At 30.8% G+C, this 22,251-nt stretch overlaps 1 protein-coding gene across 2 annotated transcripts; it reads left to right on the forward strand.

Moving 5' to 3' along the window:
• Window positions 1–91: 91 nt before the first annotated feature.
• On the forward strand, window positions 92–21,058 carry LOC121124865 (uncharacterized). Of its 2 annotated transcripts, XR_011781712.1 has the most exons (11): window positions 92–258; window positions 322–545; window positions 607–789; window positions 863–1,009; window positions 1,080–1,190; window positions 1,362–1,553; window positions 10,919–10,939; window positions 14,564–14,635; window positions 19,091–19,218; window positions 20,616–20,667; window positions 20,746–20,881. XR_011781712.1 is itself a non-coding variant. In XM_071890942.1 (9 exons), exons 1-9 carry the CDS (start codon window positions 207–209, stop codon window positions 19,190–19,192), a joined length of 1,104 nt encoding a protein of 367 aa, XP_071747043.1. In that variant the 5' UTR covers window positions 92–206; the 3' UTR covers window positions 19,193–21,058. The 2 variants fall into 2 exon arrangements, 1 of the variants encoding a protein (XP_071747043.1); XM_071890942.1 differs by having other exon boundaries at window positions 19,091–21,058.
• The last annotated feature ends 1,193 nt before the right edge of the window (window positions 21,059–22,251 follow it).

A 22,251-nucleotide genomic window follows, 5' to 3' on the forward strand; every position in this document is an offset into this window, starting at 1 on the left:
AAAATCATCAAATGATGTTGAGCTGAAGGATGGTAATGCTGTAGGTGTGACTTTCTATATCATCATTCATATATTGAATCTAGAGAGATTTATACAATATGAGGTAGGGGAGAGAAAAACCATGAGTGCTTTCTATGGCATTGGCTACATAAAGTCTATTAAATTATATTTTTCAGTCATTTTATGAATTCAAATCAAAGTGCGGCATGCTTAATATAGCTAAATTGATCATTGTGAGCTTCCTATTTAGGATCGAGAGTAAGTCATGAGCATAATGTTGCAAATGAAAGAGATTCAAAAACATTATTTCTCTTTACCTAGGAACGTCAAGTCACTCCAAGGATAATACCATAGATCTTTTAGAATCCGTTACAGTTCCTTTTTATGATTCTTCCAATGTTTACCCAGTTAAAGGCTATCAAGGAAGAAAGGCATTCGGATTTCAAGCTGGCTCTAATATCATGATACCACTTCATTTAATATATGATAAAGAGTATTTGGAGAATTTTTGGATTCAAACCGTATTTAAGCCCTCTGATGATCAGGTTTGAACTATTTATGGGGAAGCATATCATACCAATACATTTATTTGTAATTTATTAATAGGGTGGATACCTTTTTGCCATATTGAATTCCTTTGAAAGGGGTATCAAATTGGGTATAGAAATCCTTCCTACTCTAGAGAAAACCCAATCCCTTCATGTTCATATTAATGGTGATCAAGACCAGGATCCTATTTATATTACTCTGAGACATCTTAAGCCTCAGTGGAACTTTTTGGACTTTAAAGTAATTAAATCGGGGCTTTTTACCCTATAAATATAATTTTTGGGAGTACGTAACATTATTAATTATTTTCAAGTTTGTTAATGGAAATCTCACTGTAGAACACAATTGCGTTCTTGTCTCTAAAAATAAGTTGAAGTTAGGAAGAGAAAAGATACTGTTAGATCGATCATCCACGCTTTACTTGGCACAAGCCGGATCTAAACTCCATGGAGAATTCGAGGTTTACATCTATAATCCATATGTATATTATAAAAATTTTATGTATTTATTTATATTTTCTATTATTTTAGGGTATAATTCAGGAAATGAAAATCGTATTGGGAGAGAATCAGAGGAATCATTGTATCATGAATGGTAGTTTGGAGGTCATTGGAGAGAATGGTATTAAAAAGAAAATTGACGTATGTAGTAGTTACATCCCTTATTAAACTATTGTAATGTATGTATAATATGATACAATTTCCCTTGTGTGGAAGAAATGGGTCACATCACTCATGACTGTTAAATATTTTCTTTTCTATCCCTCCCCCCTGGATGACCTTAATTTATTAATGCGTTACTCTTTTACACAGGATATGTATACTCTTAAAGGAACCAAGGGAAATAAAGGGGATCCTGGGGCTCCTGGTACCACGGGTGCGAATGGTAAAAAAGGTCCAGTAGGTCCGCCAGGGCCTCCTGGGCCATCTGGTAAAGATGGATCCCGAGGTCCTCCTGGATTACCCGGTCTTCCATCAATCTCTCCACTTAATGGATCAAACGATGTGAGTTACATTATTATAACAATCTTAAAGTCAACTTTATGTTAGTTAGGTATTTAGCATATTAAGCCCCAATAAAAATACCAACCATCGTGATAGACTCGAGAGGAAAAACATATTATTATTATTATTTAACCAAATTTTGTCAACATAAGGTAATAAAAAAATGAAGAAAAAATAATGTCCCCTTGTTTGTCATTCAAAATTACTTAGTCATAAACGATTGCTCTAGAAATTGCCCATTCTGTAACGCTTACTAATAAACAAGATAAGGGAGATTGGGATAAGTTGAGTAAGATTTTACAAGCACGTTCAATTTGCTCATAATTTTGTTTTTTATCATTTTTTTTTTTTTTCAAAAATTTATTAAAACATTAATTGACAAATATGTCTAGCCTCTTAAAATTAATATCATCATAAACTTTTCGCACTCAGTACTGATGTTAAAATCCTCGACTTGCCCCATGAATGAGGTAAGTTGATCACTAGGTTGCGGCAAAATGATCATTTAAAAGAAACACATATAAACAGTAGCATAGTAATAAATAAATATTTTTTAAATGGTGAATTCTTTTGCTATTTTATTTTCTAAATATTGGAGGGTTTGAATTTTTATGTACCATTGTTCCATGTTACACAAAAATGAGCTGGTTTTCACGTTTTGCTAATTCAACAACAACAAAAGGGAAAGGACGATTGGTTAATATGTATTGCTTTTGGAACGTAGCCAGGGGCATCCGCAGGGTGTGGGGTGGAGGTCCTGTAGCCCCCCCCCCCAAAGGAATTTTTGCTTTTTACACGATTTGTTTTCCTCAAAGAATATAATTTTAGAAATTATTTTATAACAAAATTAATTTATCGCGAATATCTGTGGAATTTGAAATTTCATTTTTTTTTTAAATTCTAAAAATTAAATTTTCTGTGATTAAATTTGGATTTTTGAAATTTTTTTTTAGAAAATTTTTATTTATTGATTTTTTTTTTAGAAAATTACAAAAACCAAGCCTTCCCCAAAATATAATCCTGCGGACGCACCTATTCTCCAAAAAATAAATATTTTTGAAACAAAAAGTTCAAAAATCCACAAATGTACCCAAAAAATTAAATTCTTTTGCAAACAATTTAAATAGCTCATGGCTATTCGATAAAAAAATTGGAAAAAAATTTCCAAAATCTACAGTTGTTCAAAAAAAAAATTGTTCGAAAAAAAAATTGGAAAAATTAATTTTCTAATATATTTATATATATTTTTTTTTTTTTTCATTTGAAAAATTAAATTTTTCACAACTTGGAAAAGTAATGAAAACCTTAAATAAAAGTAATAAATTAGAATTGAATTGCAAATTCAACATTATATTCCCAATGCGTATTCCGTTTCCAGAAAAAACACCCGATTCATCAATTCCGGATTCCGATTAATCGTCCTATCACTACTCTTAACCTTTTGGCAGTGTAGTAAATTGTACTGAAAGGAACATAAAATTTATCGCCACCAGGCTCATGGTTACCCCCTTATCTATTTATATAAGTAATTATACTACGGAGTTTATCATTTTTAAGCTAAGCTCCTCATCCCCCCCCCCCTCGAATTATGAAAGCTAGCAACGCCCTGATCGTCGTAATGATAAATGATAAATATTGGAAACAATATGACCCTCATCAATCAAATGAAGGCTATAAACTATTAATAATATTATTGAGTATTCTAACTCTTTCCAAATAATTGTAAGAAAATATTAGTCTATATTTATTGCATATATGAAGTAAAAAAATTAATTGAGATTTTTTCCTTTCTTGATTTTTTAAAACTTTGTTTCTATGTTGACAATTTTTTTAGCTTAATAGAAACTTTATACATACAAGTGCAAATAATAAATTTATGGATCATTAAACAGAAAAAAAATCAGTTTTGGTACTAAATATCTTCCAGTGTTGCACGCATCATTGAAAAAGTGCTAAAACTACTTATTTTTCAAAAATTTGAAATCTGATTTTTAAATGTTATAATATGGAGAATATCATTCATTTTTATTTAAACATCTGTAAGAATAGTTAATTAATAGATTACAAATAAAAAACTAGTGAGGGAAGGAATCAAAAAAAAATCCCGATGGGATTTTAGTAAAAATTAGAGAAGCTGATTCCGATTTTTTAATACTTTAAATGATGGTTAAAAAATACCATTTTGTTTTCAGGGGTGTCCACAGGATTGTATTTTAGGGGTTTTACTTGGTTTTTGGAATTTTTTGAAAAAAAAAAATGCCTGTTCCGATTCCAGAAAAAACACTCTATGTATTCTCCTATTCCGATTTTGATTAATCGTCCCATCTTTTCCAAAAACTCCAATTTTCAAACAACAAAAATGTTTGTTGTTTGGAATAAACAAGGATTCTAATTTCAAAAAATCGGGAAATCCTGACCATGTATTAACGTATGAGGTTGACAGACAATCAACATATATAAATGTAGTTGTTCAACATAAAACCAGTCTTTAAAAATCCAAGAAAATGAGAAAATCCCCATGAATTCTTTTACCTCATATTTAAGGGGGGGTGGGCAGAATTATTCTGACAATTTTATTTAATACATAGGAAATTTAAATTGAACAATTAATTGTTGTGTCATTTGATTTGATCCCCATCAGCATTGATCACCAACTGTAAATGGGACATAAAGGCTGAATAGGCCTTTATTACATCTTTCTTGTTGAAGCAGGACATGTTTCTCTTTACAAAGAGCTTCAGGGATCTCAAAGAACTATAGGGATTTTCCTTTATCTTCTTTCTCAGCTCTGACCACAACTAGAAATCATACGGGTAAAGGTCAGGGCTATTAAAAGCTTTGACAACGACGTAGAAATGTATGTCGAGGTAATGTCCAAGGGCGTCCGCAGGAATATATATATATTCCTTTCTTTTTTGTGGGGAAGGGAGATATATATATATATATTTTTTTAATTTCAAAAACCATAGGTATTCATAAAAAGGTTCAAAAATTAAATATTTTTGTAAATTTATTTTTCCAAATATTAATTTTTTTGAAGATTTTTTTAAAATTTTTTTGAAATAAATCAAAAAAATTCAATTATTAAATTTTTTAAATTAAGAGCTATTCACAAAAAAATTTCAAAAATCAACTGTTGTTCACAAAAAATAATCAAAAATTTAAAATTTGAAGTTTCAAATATGAATTTTCTTAGAAAAAAGTTTCAAAAATCCATAGTTATTCACAAAAAGTTAATTTTTTTGAAAAAAAAATTGAATATATATATATATTTAATTTAGATAATTGGGGGATACATATCCTACAGGCCACACCCACCCCTCTGAAGGCAGTTTTTGCAACAATATATATATAATATTACCTCTGTCTTCTGTTAGCCAGTGCTCATTCTTTGGGTTGTAGGCAGCGTCCAAGTTGAGGTTTGACTCATCACTGAATAGCTTTATGATGCATGGATATGATATACAGATTTGACAGGGTGTCTTGTCTCTTTGTAACCTTGATGTCCTTCATCTTCGTACATCTCAATATTTCATAGACATATTTGAGTCAATTAGTGGCTATTATTCAAATTTTTGAGATAATTATAGGTAACCAAGAATTTCAACAACCATTTAGAATCTTTATTTGATTATAGAGACTGATATTGGACCGAATATTACCTCTTCAAATAGAATCTATCACTTTCTCATTGTTTCATTGGAACAATCAACTTTGACTGCTTAAGTGGGATTTGGGGCACCCTCAAAGGGTTTATAAGAACAATTTGTTCATAGATATGAACAATTATTCGTCTAAGAAACAAATGTAATCCACATCAATTTTGAGAAATATCATACTGGCTTGCTTTTGTACTAACCTGTCACATATGTAGGCATATATATTGAATTTAATTGTATCAGCATGGCAACTTGTACACATCATATGTAAAATATACATATGTGCTGTGTCAAAATTAAAACAATCTTGAACAAAAATCGTGAAAAGGAGAAAACCTTATTGATTTACTTCATATATACATACAACCCAATATTTCATTGATATATATATTTGAGTAAAATGTAGACTTGTTATCAAATTTCTGGCATGAGTTAAGATACTTACGAATTTTATCTATATTTAAAATCCCTTATTTGATTCAAGAGATTTACATTGGCCCCGATATAAAGGCCCTTCAAATAAAATCTATTAATTTAACATTCATTAAACACTGACGATCAATTTGGCTTCCTTTAGGACAGGGATCTGAGGCAACTCAAAAGGATTAATCAGAATATTTTTTAAATATAAATTGACGATAATTCGTCGAAGAATACAAATGTGATACGTCAACATAAAAACAATTATAAACAGAAATCAAGAATAGGCGATAATCCCAATTTAATTCAGGCCAATATTTCATAGCCATATTTGAGACAATTGTAGGCTTATTATTCCAATTAATGAGATGAGTATAGATACTCAAGAATTTTGTCAATAGGTCAGAACCTTTATTTGATTTACGTGACTTATATTGGACCCGATATAACAAACTTCTCAAATAGAATCCATCAATTTCACATTCATTTATTGTGACCAGCGTTGTGTAAGTCCTAATTATGGACTGAACACTGTGTTCTATCCAGTTCACTCTCGGTCCAGTCCAGTTCAGTCCTGCATATCGGTTTTAAAACACGGGCATCCGCAGGGGGTGGGTAGGAGGGTCTGGAGCCCCTCCCCTCTTCCTAAATTAAGGATTTTATTTTTACTTTTGACTAGAAAATTTAATATTGAAATATTTTTTTCGAAAAATTTAATGTTTCAAATTTAATTAAAATTTTATTTTCTCACCAAAACATTTAATTTTTAAAAAAAATTACCAAAAAATTTACTTTCTCTAAGTCGCTATGGATTTTTGAAATTTTTTTCCTAAAAATTTAATATTTAATTTTGAAATTATCTTTTTACAAAAAAAAAAAAAAATTTCTGTGAGTAGTTATTTATTTTTGAAATTTTTTCAAAAAAATTTAATTTTTTGTGAATGGCTAGGGATTTTGAAAATTATTTTCAAAAAAATACAATTTTCTTAAATTTTTTTACCAAAAATTTAATGTTTTGTACGTAAGTTTTTTGAATTTTTTTTTTTTTTTCAATAAAAATTCGAAAACCAAGCTCCCCCAAAAATTGACCGGCCCTAAGACTGGACTGGACCGAATAAATAATCACTCACACAACATTAGTTGTGACTATCAATGTGGCATTTGTAACACATCCACAATAGTTTATAAGAATAATTTGCTCATAGAAATTGATGATAATTGTTCGTCAAAGAATACAAATGTAGGTAATCTGCACTCCATTTTAAGAAAAATCATTCTAGCTTGCTTTTTTGTTGACTGGACACAAAAATAATCAAATCGGTTAAGTTCCTTACACTTTCTCTTTCTATCCATCTACAGTATAATTGACATTCAGGGTTACAAATTTCTAGGGCAAATTTCTATCTTTTTATTTTATTACACTCTGGGAAAATTAACGATTTTTTCCATCGTCTATGATGAGACTTTAAAAAAAAATCGTTTCTCTCTATTTTTTCTCTTTATTTTTGACCTAATCTTAACATATTTTTATTATTTCCTAACGTAAAAAAAGAAAAAGAAAATAAAGATATTGTGTCTATGACCTAACTCCTAAATAATATAGGTCAACTCCAAAAATAACGGAAGGAAATAATAATGAGGACTCACAAAGAGTTTTTCACCTCAAACACTCTTCATTTTCATAGTATTCAACTTAATTTAATGAATATCACAAGTCTACAAAAAAAAACACCTCTTAAGTTCCATAATCAATAAATTGCTGATGTTCTGATCACAATTCTATAGCAGCGCAAGAAGAAACTTAAAAAAAATATTTTCCGGGAAGAGGTGTAACAGATTACAAAAGTAACATATATTTTTCAGAGCGCCCTCTATGGGAGTAACATTGACCTTATGCATCATAATGTCTTCTCTGTAAAAGTCTCCGGCCCATTCATTCCGGTCCTAATAATTTTTTTAATTCTTTGGACTATGTGTGATTTGAGACACTAAAGTTTTTATCATAATTCATGACCGATTTCAAAGAGAGAAAAAATACCTAAAGTTAAAAGTAAAATATATGTGGGACTAGAACGTATCATTCATTATATTATCAGGGGCGTCTGCGGGGGTGGGATGGAAGGGCTGTAGCCCACCCAAATTAGGAATTTTTGGCGTCTCACTAGAATTGTTTTTGTCATTCTGGCAAATTATGTAGCGTGGCAAAAAAATGTAATATTTGATTTTTTCCCCCCTAAAAATTTAACTTTTTCTTAATAGCTTGTATTTTTGAAAGATAGCTATGACCGTGGGACTGAGAGACTGATATTTTTGTCCTTGGGACCGTTTAAGAATAAAAAAGATTGGTCGCATAAAAAAAAGGAGGGGGATGGCCTGATTTGGCACCCATCAAACACTACTTGTGAGTGATAAATATAAGTAGTTCCAATTCAAATTTCCTGCAAAACGATTTGACGAATAAACCCAATAGTATTTTGTTTTTTTTACGTTTTTCCTTAATCTGTTTAATATCTACAAGTATTTATTAAAAACTTCTTATTCGGCAGAAATACAAGCTCCAATCTACTTGCATACTTTTCGGATATACTCTTCCGACATGTTGTTTCATACTTTTCCAATTGAGGACTAAAATTAGGCTGTTGACATTGTTGCTACCCTCCACATGCTTCCATTTCCCGAAGTCAAGTAGATTCCGGTTTGGGTTTGATGGTAGCCATAACTCACTCGACCTAAATCTGGTTAACTTTAGTTTTTTTATCAAATAACTGGTATGTACAGGAGCAAACATTGGTTATTGATAACCAAATTATGCAAAAAACAAGCCTACATAGAATTACTTTTTGAATTGATTTATAAATAATACATAGCATTAAGAAATATATCACAAAACCCCGTAGACAATTTTATAACATTGTAACCAATCGTTACGGAGCAAGATACTTTTGAATTCACTTACTATCATTCAGGGAGTTGTATTATTTTGCCATAAGACGACGTGCCCCTCTATCGCTTTGCTTACGTACCATAGAGATAAAAAACAAAGTGGGATGTGTCAAGAAGAAGTTGAGGCCGTCCTAATTGACCAAAACATTCAAATTGTAGTAGTAATAAATAGGTGAATGTTAACAACCTAGACTGAGGGGGCTTCAAATATTTTTATGATTGATACTCACTGTATTGTACACTTGATTCTATTTTTCTGTATATAACTTTTTCTGTTTTTATAGAAGTATAGGATGATTTAATATACAAGATTGACGTATGAATAAATATATTTTCCATTGTTTTGGTCAATTAACCTTCGGCTTCAAAGAAATAGAGTTGATTTTGCTCTTTGTATTTGATCTCTTACAAACTAACCTATGTAAACAATGTTCACGGCCCATTAGTTGTTTTTGTATCAAATCCAGTTTTCAAAAATTGCCAATGTTTTTTAAAAAAATTATTTTTACCCTTTTCATAGGTTTGAGTCAACTTTTGAGTAAGAAAAATAAAACAAAAATTACCACATAAAAGTTAATTCATTCTTTGCAAAAAAATTAAGTTGATTTCAAATATTTGGTGCCTCAATGTAAAAGCAATCTGAAACAAAATCAAAAAAGGGGGAAATCCCAATATATTTTTTACTTCATAGATAAAAAGAGGTCAATATTTCATTGACTAAACTATACGCTTACCTGGCCAAATGTTATTACTTACCCATTTTAACACACAATGTATTAAAGTCCATGGGAGGATCCTGAGTGAATAAGGCCTGGATCCACTGTTGGGGTTTCTTTGCAGAGTAAACAGTTGTTCCATCTTGTTGGAACACCCAGGGAGAATTGTACACGATGGGTTTGATCCATGGGATTGAATAAATTTGATATCCAGAATTTTGACGTATTCATCAGTCTTCAGACGTTATCCTCAAGGAAGCCAGCCGGGATTTATGGACTTCCAGATGGATACAGCCAGGACTAACATAATCACTGAATCAGGGTGTTTGAGGGTCGAGGGATCCTCAACTACATCCCCAAATGGAATTACTCGATCATTGCTGATTGGGACTTGTTCATCTTTTTGGCTATGTCAGCAATTGAGAAACTTTTGAAAGCCCGAATTAGGCAGTTGACATATACAGAGAGTTTCATTCCTGTGGCTTTAGAGTGTATGAGGTCCTTTCCGACCTTCAACTGCATGGGTACATTGTAAATCGTGTTCCTCGAGGCCTCAGTCCCAAATGCCCATCTGCGACAATCCCACGTAGAGGAACGCTGCGATCTCAATCCTTTTCTAGTACTTTGTGCTTAAAGTGGCGACTAAGACAATGTTTCGACAGCTAAATATGTGTTCTACAACATTGCTCAAAGAAACGTTCTAAAAAAAATACTCTTAACCTCTCATAATTTGCATAATAGAAATTAGTAAATAATAACGGTTGGCCCGGTATTATTCAAATTTCCGAGATGATTTAAGATATCCAAGAATTCTCTATTTGATTTGTGTTTTTTTTTTCGTCCAAAAAGTTTAATTTTTTCGGAATAACTAAGGTTTTTTGAAAAAAATTTCAAAAAAAAATTAGTATTATAAAATATTCTTTCAAAAGAATTAATTTTTCAAATAAATTTTTTGATATAAATTAATTTTTAAAAATTTTTCAAATTTTTTTTAAAAATACAAAGCTATTTTAAAAATACAAGGTTTTTGGAAAAACTATATAAATATTTTTTTTTTTTTTTTAAATCCACTGTTGTTTATTAAAAATTTAATTTTTTGGAGCTAAAACTCAAAAACTAAATTTCAATGATATTTTTTTATTTTTAAATTTCAATGATATTTTTTTATTTTTAAATTTCAATGGTATTTTTTATTTTTAAATTTCAATGATATTTTTTTATTTCAATGATATTTTTTTATTTCAATGATATTTTTTATTTTTAAATTTTAATGGTATTTTTTTATTTTTAAATTTCAAATATTTTTCTCCAAAAAAATTTAAAAATCCATAGCTATTTAGAAAAAGCTAAATTTTTGGAAAAAAAAATTTTCAATTTTTTTTTGGTGGGGAAAAAAATTTAAAATTTTAATTTGATTTTAGGGAAAAACGCAAAAAATCATTAAGGGGGGTGCTTCATTTGTTATCTTAATTATTCAAATTGAAAATTCCCGCAAACCATAATATACTTGTATACAAAAAATATATAGATTTGTGATCTAGTAATATTTGCATTGAACACTAAGCTCTATAGATTTTTAGAGAAAGTCTAATTTTGTATTTAATTTCTTTCTTTTTTTTTTTTACAGCCAAGCTGGAGGACTCGAGTGGTAAGGATATTTATATATATTTTCTTCGGCCCTTTTTGTTTTTTATTGCTATATAATTTATATATTAATAATGTCCTTAAAATAACCTTGAGAAAAGGAATATAATAGTGAGAGGTGACGCTGGTGGTGGGATTGGTGAATAGTATTTTATCATTGATATACATCTTAAATGCGGAACTTTCTTTTGTACAAGATATGGATCACTATAAAAGAGTTTTTTGTTTTTTTTAGATCCTTAAAATAAAAGACAAGAAGGAGGGGCAGGTGGAAAAAATATTCATAAAACCTATTATTATTAATTGGGCTTAATTGAATCATGTCATTGATCAATAAATCAATGAAGAACAGTAATTCCTTGCCTTAATTGTATTGTATTCAAAAAAATAAAATAAACAGAAAAAAAGGATCAAATCATTTGGTAGTCATTAGATAGGCAATTCATTATCCCACTGATGTAATTAAACTTTATTTATGCTAGGGAACTGTTCATAGATGACGTATAAGAGCGAATTCAACTAATCCCAAAACTGAAAGGGGGAATCGGAAATTTCGATAGCCAGGGATGTCTGCAGATGGTGGGTTAGAGGGGCTATACCCCCCCCCCCGAAGTAAGGAATTTTTGCTTTTACTAGAAAATTTAATATTCTATTTCTTTTTTAAAAAATTTGATTCTTACATTTTTTGTTCAAAAATGTAATTTTCTGTAAATAACAGTAAATTTTTCTACAAAACATTTAACATTTGACTTTTTTTTTTTTTTATATTTTTTTCAAAAAAAAAAGAATAATTTTTTTGTAAATAGCTGTGGATTATTGAATTTTTTGTAAACAGCTTTAAACTTTTGAATTTGTTTCCCCACAAATTTAATTTTTAAAAATTAATTTTTGAAATTTTTTTTTCCAAAAAATTAATTTTTGAAATTTTTTTCCAAAAATTTAATATTTGAAAATTATTTTTTTGAAATTTTTTTCCAAAAAATTAAATTTTTTGTGAATAAATGTGGCTTTTGAATTTTTTTCCAAAAAATTTACTTATTCAATTTTTTTTCCAAAAATTTAATTTTTTTCGTACAAATTCCAGAAACCCTTAAATATACTCCTCGTCTTCGGACGCCCCTGTTAGCGCAAGACAAAAAACATTCTTAATTTTTATTTTAGTGAGGTGACACTTCCTTAACTTTAATAAACATCACAACCTCTCATTCAAAAAGAAACATGGAATAAGGCCAGTTCCTAGTTAGCAAATTATTTCCAAAATTAGATTTATTATTCAAGAATTGCTGCTAATGGTTCACAGCTTAACAAGAATTAATTCTAATTGAACCAATTAACGTTCAGAACACTGATTAGGATAAAAAAAGTAACAGAATTTTATCACGTAACCTTTACTCCAAGGGGAAGGGAAGGCCTAGATCAGCTGGAAGCTTGTCCATTCTTCCAGCCTTTGAAATTATTACTCAATAACTGATGGTAATTGCTCACAGCTGAACAAGACCTCATTCTAAATCAACCAAACAATGTTCAGAACACTGAGTAGGAGAAAAGAAGTAAAAAAAATTGACATAATATAGTCTTAGTTTTGATTCTGGTGAGGTAGCAACGATTACGTTGTTGCCTTTATTCCCAACCTTTATTCTGGAATAGAGAGATGAAGAAAAAAAGCCACAAATCATTTGAAACTAAATAAGTTCTTTAGGATGGTTATTCGTTATTCAATAATGAGTCCATTTTTTTAAAATCAGAAGGCTAACTACCAACTGAATTTGGCAGTTTATTTCCCTTTTTATTTTTGGAGTAACTGTTGTAAGACACTATGCTGTATTAAGATGAGTATACTCGTAACTATAGTTGAGTAGTTTGTAATGAAAAAGCGGAAGTGACACATATGGTACACCTGAATTAAGACTTTTGTTAATATCAGCTGTCTGTGATATGATTTTGTGGTAAGAAAATGAATTATTCCTATGAAGAGAAGAACTTATTACATTTAAAATGGTATCTATGCCGTGAAAATATTATTATTATAAGTAAATTAAATTTATTATGTTTTTTTTTAATATACACCAAAGATAGAGAAGCATGCTTACTTCAGAGAAAGAAGCTAACACCACGATTGAACAATGAAGAAAAAAGAGTACACTTTTTTCCTTTTTTGAATTTTTAAAGGTACTTTTTTTCATTACAAAGGAATCTATTCTACTCGTTTCTCTCTGAATTGGAAATTCCCGCCTTCTTTTGATATAATTTTTTTAAGGCATAATAAAATAATAATATTTAGAGTGGGGACCCAAAAATTGCAGTATCACTTAATGACGATTTTATCGCCATTATTTTTAATTAGGAGGCGTCATTAGGCAACCAAACAAAAATAAACTAGTTTTGTTTTTTTCCTAAGTTTAAAAATGTCGTAGTAACAAGCAAAAGGTCAAAGCTTGTGCAATCTTCTCAGCATCACAAAGGCTGTAGAGACCATTGATATCTCTATCCGTACTGCCTACAACATCAAGAAGTCCATTATAACCCCATAAAGCCAAGAAGACCCAAAACTGCTGTTGAAACGATATGGGAAACTTTGGGCCTGGTCCATGTGACCCTCGTCCAATCCCTGACCTCAACCCCTGGACTTTGCAGTTTGGGGGTATCCTGGAGAAGAATGTATGTCTGACATGACGACATGGTGCACCCTGTACACTTCCTTCATCGTCACAGCCTGTCAATTTGTTCGCCGGCCTTATGAGGCTCCTATTGCTTGTGAAGGGGGACATATTGAATAATAAAATAATATTAAAAAAAAAGTATTTAAACTCAAAACAACTGTTATATTTTCTTGATTTTATAAAAATCCTGTGTCTTTGAAATTTAATTATGCTATATGTGCAAGTTTTGGGTCCCCGCTTGTGTTTAAACATAATTGGACAATAGTTTCCCTACACTAATGATATAATTTTAATGTTGAAGGATCTTATTTTTATTGTGGTAGTTCATTTTCTCCCCGCAGGGGTGACCGCAGGATTATAATATGAGGAGACTTGGTTTTTGGGAAAATCAAAATTAATTAATTTTTTTTAAAGATTTGAAAAAATAGTAGTTATTTTGATTTTTGAAAAAAAAAAATTTTTTTTTTAAAAATCAAAAATCTATACCAATTCCCAAAAAATTTCAAATTTAAATATTTATCTCTGTTGCTTAATTTGTTCAGATGACGGAGAAAATAAATTTTAGTAAAAAACAAAAATCCTTGATTTGGACTGGAGGGGCTCCTGAATAGGTAGATGATGTTAACAAGTTTCTGAATTCAGTAGTAGTAAACTCTTGCTTCCATCTTTAACTCTACAAAATGTCAATCCCTAACAATACACAAATCCCGCATATTTATCCTCTCCCCATCTCTTTTTCCCATCCATGATATAAATAATCTTGAAATACATATACATATATTATGTAGTTTAGATAGTATCAGAGTTTTAATTTGTGTCAGGTATAAGATCCATATAATTGTACATATATATCCCATCACAATACTAATCCATTTACTCCCCTTGAGGTATTTGAACTCTTTCTCTACCTCCTAAACGCCTTTTTACGCTCTAATTATGAAATTTTTCTTCTTTAAACACAAAAATAGGAAAATGGCAAGGATGGAGAAGGAAAGTCCTGCATTCAAATCGTGGAAATCGAATCCAAGTTTTATGAAGAGGTAAAAAGATAATGAATACCTATTGAGTGGTCCATTAAACTCGAAACACTCTTAATTTTAAACTTGAACAAAATATAATTTATTAATACACAATAGAATTTCAACAAAATTAAATGTATATAAATATATAGATATGATTCTGAGCTCTCTTAATCATAATTGTAGTCGTCTTTAGCGGCAATGATGGGTTTTATGCGGCTGTGGAAGGTCTGGTGGTGGATTTCAGGGCCTCTGTGTTTGAATGACGGACACTCCAGGCCTTCCCTTTGACATGATGTAGTCGAACTGGTTGGGTTTAGGACTGTAGGGTGGTCAAAAAAGAGTTTTTTGATAGTTATCTGGAAAATCTGGTGCGAAATCTCATAGATCTCTTGCGTGGGGCCTCAATGACTTGGAGGGATTGTTCTGGGCTGTTTTTTTAACTCTTCCGAAACCAGCTTGTCCTTTTTGACAGAGACCTTCTTCCTCTCCGACTTGATGGACTTGCTGACAGTGTGGAAGGTGTTTCAATCATGTTCAAGTGTAATTTCTCGACTTGTACGCGTAAGCTAGAGAGCTCAGGTTTATTTTGTTTCGATACTAATTATTTACACTTTAATAAATTGAAATATGAATTAATTTGAATCACTCAACCTTCAATAACGTTTGAATTAGTAAGTGTTTGGATTTCAATGGACCACCCGGTACTACATACATATTATGTATAGTAGTCCAAATAAACAAAAACTGACTTTAAATATTCATGCAGTAAGTCATGATATATAAATTATCATTTAATATTTTACTTATTATTGACAAGGTTGTACCCCGTTCTAGGCCAAAAACCGTAGGAGGCATTGGACCCTTCTCAAACTTTTTTATCTCAAGTATAACTTTAAATTCTATGTAGTTTTCCCTTACGAGTTTTTTGTTGACAATTGTTTTTTTCGGAAATAAAATCCCAAATATTAAATTTCTTGGAAAAAAAATTCAAAAATTCACAGCTACATAATTTCCCCGAATAGCCTTTTTCAAGAAAATAAATCCTTAAATATAAATTTACCATTTTTTTCGTATAAAAAATTATCTTTCTGACAAAATAAATTCTAGTAAAGAAACAAACATTCCTTATTTTGGGGGGCTACTACCCCTGCAGCCCACCCCTCTGGACGCCCCGAAAGTGTGACCACGAGTGTGTGTGCCCATAAATGCTTGAGAGTAACGCTTCAGAGATATAAGTAGAAGTCCTTGTAGGACGTAGAATTGTGGATCGAAATTGGGTCATTCCTCCCAATATCCTTGCTTGATACGGAGTTGTGCTTGTTTTTTGTTCCTTTCTCTTAATGAAACGTCATGACCGTTAAACAGCTCTCCTCCAAACACTTTTTCAAACTGTCAAGGTTCCCATATTAACTTTTGATTTCTTTAATTTTTTTAAATACCAAAAATACTTACGATTTAAAACCCCAGTAAAGGTTATATAATAAAATTGTAAGGTTGCGTGACCATAATGTCATCTTTATTATAATCCCTCCTCCCTCGTTATAAATACATTCGCGGCACGGCTGTATGGAAGCAATTCCTCCGACCCACGGTAAATAGAAATACAAGGCTATACCATAACGCGTGTACGACTTCCACCACGCTTTTAATATTGACGTCATAGCAGAGGAGTGGTTGCGTGTTTATTCAAAATCTGCCTATATTGGTCAGGAATAGATACAATACATCAGATTGAAAATTCTAGCAAACTCGATTATATGATGGTCTAACCTTATATTTCTATTAAACTTGCTCCGACCCTGCTCCTGATTATGATTGATGAGGCAAAAGTACCTTTCATAGAGTATATTTCAATTGAAAAAAGAAAATCTTCTTTAAAGCAAAAGAGTCTTGTAAATGTATGAACCAAATTAAAAAATAATCAATAATGAAATTTCGGCAATGAAATGGTTTTATCTTTTTAGAAAAAGTTGAAATCTCTTTTTTAAAAGACACAAATTCTAAATTCAATTTAAGATTTGAAGGAAAAGGGCCACTCAGATTTGTATTTTCCCTGCGTTCTACTCACGGTAAAAGTCCATCGGTTCCGGTTCGTTTATTTCACGCGTCTTGGTTCAGTTTAAATGGTTCCAGTCTCGATTCAAACTAGAGGTGTGGAATGCGGCATCCCACTGATGGGATTAGTCAATATATTTTAGTAGTTTATTACTTATAAGTTATTGTTAGCAATCATTACTGATAAATAATAAATGAACATATTGGACAATTTATAGAAATATTCGGGTGTGATATTTAGCGGAATATGTCCTAGTGATACCTTATACTTTATTTCCCCTCTAAGCTATCATTTTACATAGAAAACAAACCCCCAGTCTATATAGTGTCCTAACCTTTCCAACAAACGGTAAGTTTTAAATAGTGTAGCAAGCCCATAACTTAAAGATGTATGACTACATCCTTCAAAACTACCACCAAAGTAAATACACTAAAAAGGGAGACCAAAACTTTTTATTAGGGGTGTACCGATGCATAGCAATGGGTGTGATTCGGCCTATTCGGTGATTCGGTTGGAGAAATAGTCAATTCGTATTTTTCGGTTTATTTTAATTCTTTACAAGAAGTGTTATAATCCTCTGAATTAAGGAACGTATCACCCCTTATATTCGATAACTTTTTACCAACAGATAATCCAACTTCATAATGCCCTATTCGTCGAAGCCTTTGTCCCTTTTGGCAAAAACTCGGACAACCAATTTTCACAGGGCTTTAATGATCCCAAATTTGTACCCCAAAGGCGTTGGCCATAGGTAAGACAAGGTAGTAGTGTCTTGGTGTCAGGTCCGGACCAGATAGTTGATGAATAAGGACTTAACACCCCAGCTCCCGATGCTTCTGGCGTCATCAAAGATATGTGTATCCTGATGTTGTCTTGATAAACTCCTATTCACCTATTCATTTTGTATTCAACATTCTACAAATGGTTCAAAACAGCATTCAAATTTTCTTGGTCGCTTTCGAAGCCTTTTTCCCTATCTGATAGTAAAAATATACAATATGGCAAATATCTTCCCTCGAGACCCCAATACTCGACTCACGACAATTCTCGACACAACCGACCAAACGCAATACTGACCTTAAAGGGTTTGCAGTATGTACTCGAAACTTTACAACGCCTTTTCGTATGATCTGATGTGACCAATAATGACCAAAATATACTTTGTTTTTAAACAAAGGGCGGGAATACGAAATTACATTTGTTACAGCCTACGAAATATCCCTGAGGCAAATATAGGTCAAACTGTCACCTTGTTTGTTTTCTGGTAACTTTCATGCGAAAATAAACTTAAAAAAGGACCAAAATCAGTTGATAGCAGCGGCGTTTGAATGTATTAGATATGGGGGGAGGGGGAATTATCGTAATTTCATTCCAATCTTACAGTTTATTAAACAAATATTTCATTTTTTCTAACAAAAAAAATAGACGTTTGGCCACTGGTTCTGGAATCGGGATTTGCATCAAGAAAATAATATTTAATTTTTAATTCCGATTCTAATCTTATTACTTTTCCAAATTATGAAAAATTATTTGAAATTTAATTTTTAAAATATTAGCGCCAAAAATTTGATACTTTTTTTTTTGCAGAAATATTTTAATTTCTTTGAACAACTATATATTTTTGAAATTCTTCTATAAAAATTGAATGTTTGAACTTTTAGTCCAAAAAAATTTATATCAGAAATTTTATTTTTCAAATACATTCTCAGAAATGTATTTTTTGAGAATAACTCAAGATTTTTGTAATTTCTTCCCAAAATATTTAATATTTAAAATTCTTATCCAAATTTTTTTTATATTTTCTTAAGAGCTGTTAATTTCGGAAAAAAATTTAAATATCAAATAGTATATTTGATATTTTTTTTTCTTTTGCTTTAATATTTTTTCCAAAAAATTTAATATTTGATATTTTTTTTTCCAAAAAATTTAATTTTTGAATTTTTTTTCAAAAAATTTTACCGAAAAAAATTTGGTATTTTTTTTTTTTTTTTGGGGGGATCGTCCGATTAGTAGTAATTATCCCATTCTTAACAATTTTGAATTAACTCTTGTTAAGCTATGAACAATTATCAACAATAGCAATTCTATATTTGTGAATAATTTGCTAACTACCAACTGATTTTGACCCTTTTTCCTGTTTCTTTTCATATGTAAGGTTGTATATATGATGATACACTAGAGGTAACAAAATGTAATTCAATCATTATTGAATATTATTAACAGTTCAACAAGAAGTAATTATAGTTTAATCAATCAACATTCAGAACACTAAACAGGGTTAAAGAAGCAGAAACATCCACACTGATAACGTATGGGTATTGGTTTGTGTTAGTAAAATAATAGAATGAGGTACAACCTTGAGTCATGTTTCAACATTTAGTTATATTTGATCATTAATCCCGCCATTTTTTTTTCAGGCAATGAGTAATACTCCTGTAGGCTCATTGGTATATTCAAAAAGTGAAGAGAATCTGTATATTAAATTAAGAGCGGGCTGGAAAAAAATCGTTCTGATGTAATGTGGACCGATCTACACATTATCAAAGTATATCCCATACCAAATAAATCCATTTCACAAATTTCAAACCTTCATGTCAGTTTTCAAGTGCCAATAACCATAGTCATAATATTAAAAAAGAATTTATTCTATAGAGCATCTTACTGACGTCATATATTACATCAAATTTTTAAGGAGACGACTCTATCTTGGGGACTCAAAGATGATACTACATCTTTACCAAGGCTTATAGAAATACAAGGTACAGGGGCGTACGCAGGAGGTGGATAGGAGTGGCCGGAGCGCTGCCCCCAAACTAAGGATTTTTTTTATTTTACTAGAAAATTTATTATTTGAAATTTAATTTGGCTATTTTTTTTTTTTTTTTTTTTTTTTTTTTTTTTTTTCAAAAAATCCAAAAAACAAAGCCCTCCCTCCCAAAAAATATTATATGTGTACTTATATATATAATCCTGCGGACGCCCCTGTACCATAACGCTTTTCCTACAAATGTTTGACCTCCCACACGCATTTTAATAGTGACATCAAAGAATAAACCTGTTACCAAGAGTAGTAGCTATATATCTCCTTACTTGACTGTAATTGTTATACTATATGACGTCATATATGTCTGTCTTGCTCGGCAGCCTTCGATACGGTACATCAAATTGAAAATTCCAGCAAGTCCGATTGCATGATGGCATTACCTTGAATTTCCATTAACCTTGATCTTTACTACATAAAATGGACCAATTTTAGTGTTGGATTGGTCCTACTATGACTGATTTCCTCATTCACCCCCCTTCTGGTTTTTTTTTTTAGTACGATCTTTTTTTACCATGTATCGGTCCTACATGTATGGGATGTATCAGTTTTTAAGTCCTACGGTCCTAGCTACCTGTTTATTTTATTCACTCCTAGCTAGGATTGAAGAATATAAGAACTAAGAAAATAAAGTATGTAATTTTAACTGCAGGTATCTTTTCTCTCTATGAAAGAGTTTATGAATTATGATGAAACTTCAACGACTCAAATAACGTAGTTACTAGTAACTACCCAATTTCAGCCGTTGTAGTTACTCTAAAAGACTGATAAGATCCTAGAACTGAAAAATTTTATAAGGACCGAACATCAGTCGTTTTAGTTTTTTGACCGATCCAACACTAACAAATTTACGATAAATATCGATTAAACTTCATCAAAGGGCTTTAAGAATAAATAAAGACTCAATATCATTATTGAATTCGACTTGATGTCAATGATAAACACTGATATTTGAATATGATCAAAGTAATATGTACTAAAAGTCCCTAAAAATGGCTAGATTTGTATTTTTTTTTTTGTTTTTGATAGATTAAGAACCATATTGTAATAGTTAATTTTTATCTACAATATGGAAATATGATTGTAAAACGATGTAATAACCTATTTTTAATACTTTTTAGGGTCAGATATATAAAACAATTGGGGAATAGAGGGATAGATTTTTAATGGACAGTAAGTTTTAAGACCTTTTCTTTCACATGTTTCTTTACAAATAATGAAAAAACATTGTTAATCAACATGGTTGCTTAGGCCTCTCACAAAAAAGCCGACAGAGCAATGATGACGTCACGTAAGAATGCTCTAATGAAGACATTTTCCCCTCTTCCTTCATCTCCTCATTTTTGATCCCCTGGACTCACCACCACCCCCAGCTACAGATTTCCCTTTTTTTTTAGTATAATAAAAATCATATTGTAAATAATTTCAAGTCAAATCATTTTCTAGTCTAATTTTAAAAAATAATAATGTGAATTGATATTTATATATATATATTTTATGTACATATGTGAGAGATATGAATCTCTCATTTATAGAGAATAAACGTCAATCAACGGAAAATAAACCTAAAACTAATTAATCCCAAATGAGAGAGTAAAAAAAAAAAACTTCCTCAGAGTAGGTCCGAGTATGTATGTCATTAATTATCACAACAAAGAGTTGGACGCATTTTGCCACATCAGAGAGTAATTATTCTGTCATAAGCACAGTGGAGAGTTGTGGGATTGTAGCTTTTCCTGAATTTATTAGTAAAGAAATGAATTCAAGTTGAAGCACACTTGTATGGATATCCGGATTTTTTTTAAATATAAAAAAACCATTTGAATAAACTTGCGTCATTGGGGCTGTTTGATGTACAAGAATAGCCACTAAATAATTTAAATTACTCCGTTACATCATTCCCTTATCAATTAAACCTTGCTTTGAGCTTGTATTTTTAATATTTCATAATGTTTTCTGTCGTCATAGTTATCTTTGTAGATACTATTGAGTTACACTGGGATACTGGCACGTACAAGTTATACCGAACGTTAAACGGTACTTATAGCGCATTTTCACTGACATCCTAAATTGCATCATAATTGAAGGAGACTCCATTTCGGGGGCTCAAAATTGATATTTTTATGTCCACCAACAAAGTTGAACGCCACCAGTTATTTAGTTTGTTTGTAAGTCGAGCTACGCAAAGAGTTACATACCGATTTTGGTAAACCTTTGTGGGAAGATTATGTAATATGTTAATAGCAAGAAGCCATTTAATTTTGAGAGGTGAAGGTCACAAAAATAACATTTATGGGGAAGGTTTGCAGACTATCGAGTCCTCATTCTAGTTAAATAAACAAATGTTCAATAAATATTGATTAAACTTGATCAAATGGCTTACAATATATATAAAAATACTTAATATTTGCATTGAATACTACTTGATCCCAATGATGAACAGTGATACTTGAATATAATCAAAGTAATATCTACTGAAAATCCCTAAAAAAAAGGCTAGATTTATACTTTTTTTTCTTGATAGATTAAGAACGAGAAAAGGAGGATCATAAGTGAAAATTATTATATTCTTTCCATTGTAGTAATTAATTGACTGTCTACAATATGGAAATAAGATAGTAAAACGATGTAATAATACATTTAGAATGAATATTAAGATCATATATATTATAATACAACTAGGTAATAGAGGGATAGATTTTTGATAGGTAGAAAGGGGTCAAGTCCTTTTATTTAATGGTCTCATTTTGACATCCA

This window comes from Lepeophtheirus salmonis, chromosome 9, assembly GCF_016086655.4.
Source record: "Lepeophtheirus salmonis chromosome 9, UVic_Lsal_1.4, whole genome shotgun sequence".
Classification (NCBI taxonomy): domain Eukaryota; kingdom Metazoa; phylum Arthropoda; class Copepoda; order Siphonostomatoida; family Caligidae; genus Lepeophtheirus; species Lepeophtheirus salmonis.

Bases quoted from the DNA above. Each gene is read 5' to 3' on its own strand.
- LOC121124865 (XM_071890942.1), top strand. From the start codon at position 207: ATGCTTAATATAGCTAAATTGATCATTGTGAGCTTCCTATTTAGGATC. The intron at 546-606 runs GTTTGAACTATT...ATTTATTAATAG, and splicing joins TTAAGCCCTCTGATGATCAG to GGTGGATACCTTTTTGCCAT. The intron at 1,191-1,361 runs GTATGTAGTAGT...TCTTTTACACAG, and splicing joins GTATTAAAAAGAAAATTGAC to GATATGTATACTCTTAAAGG.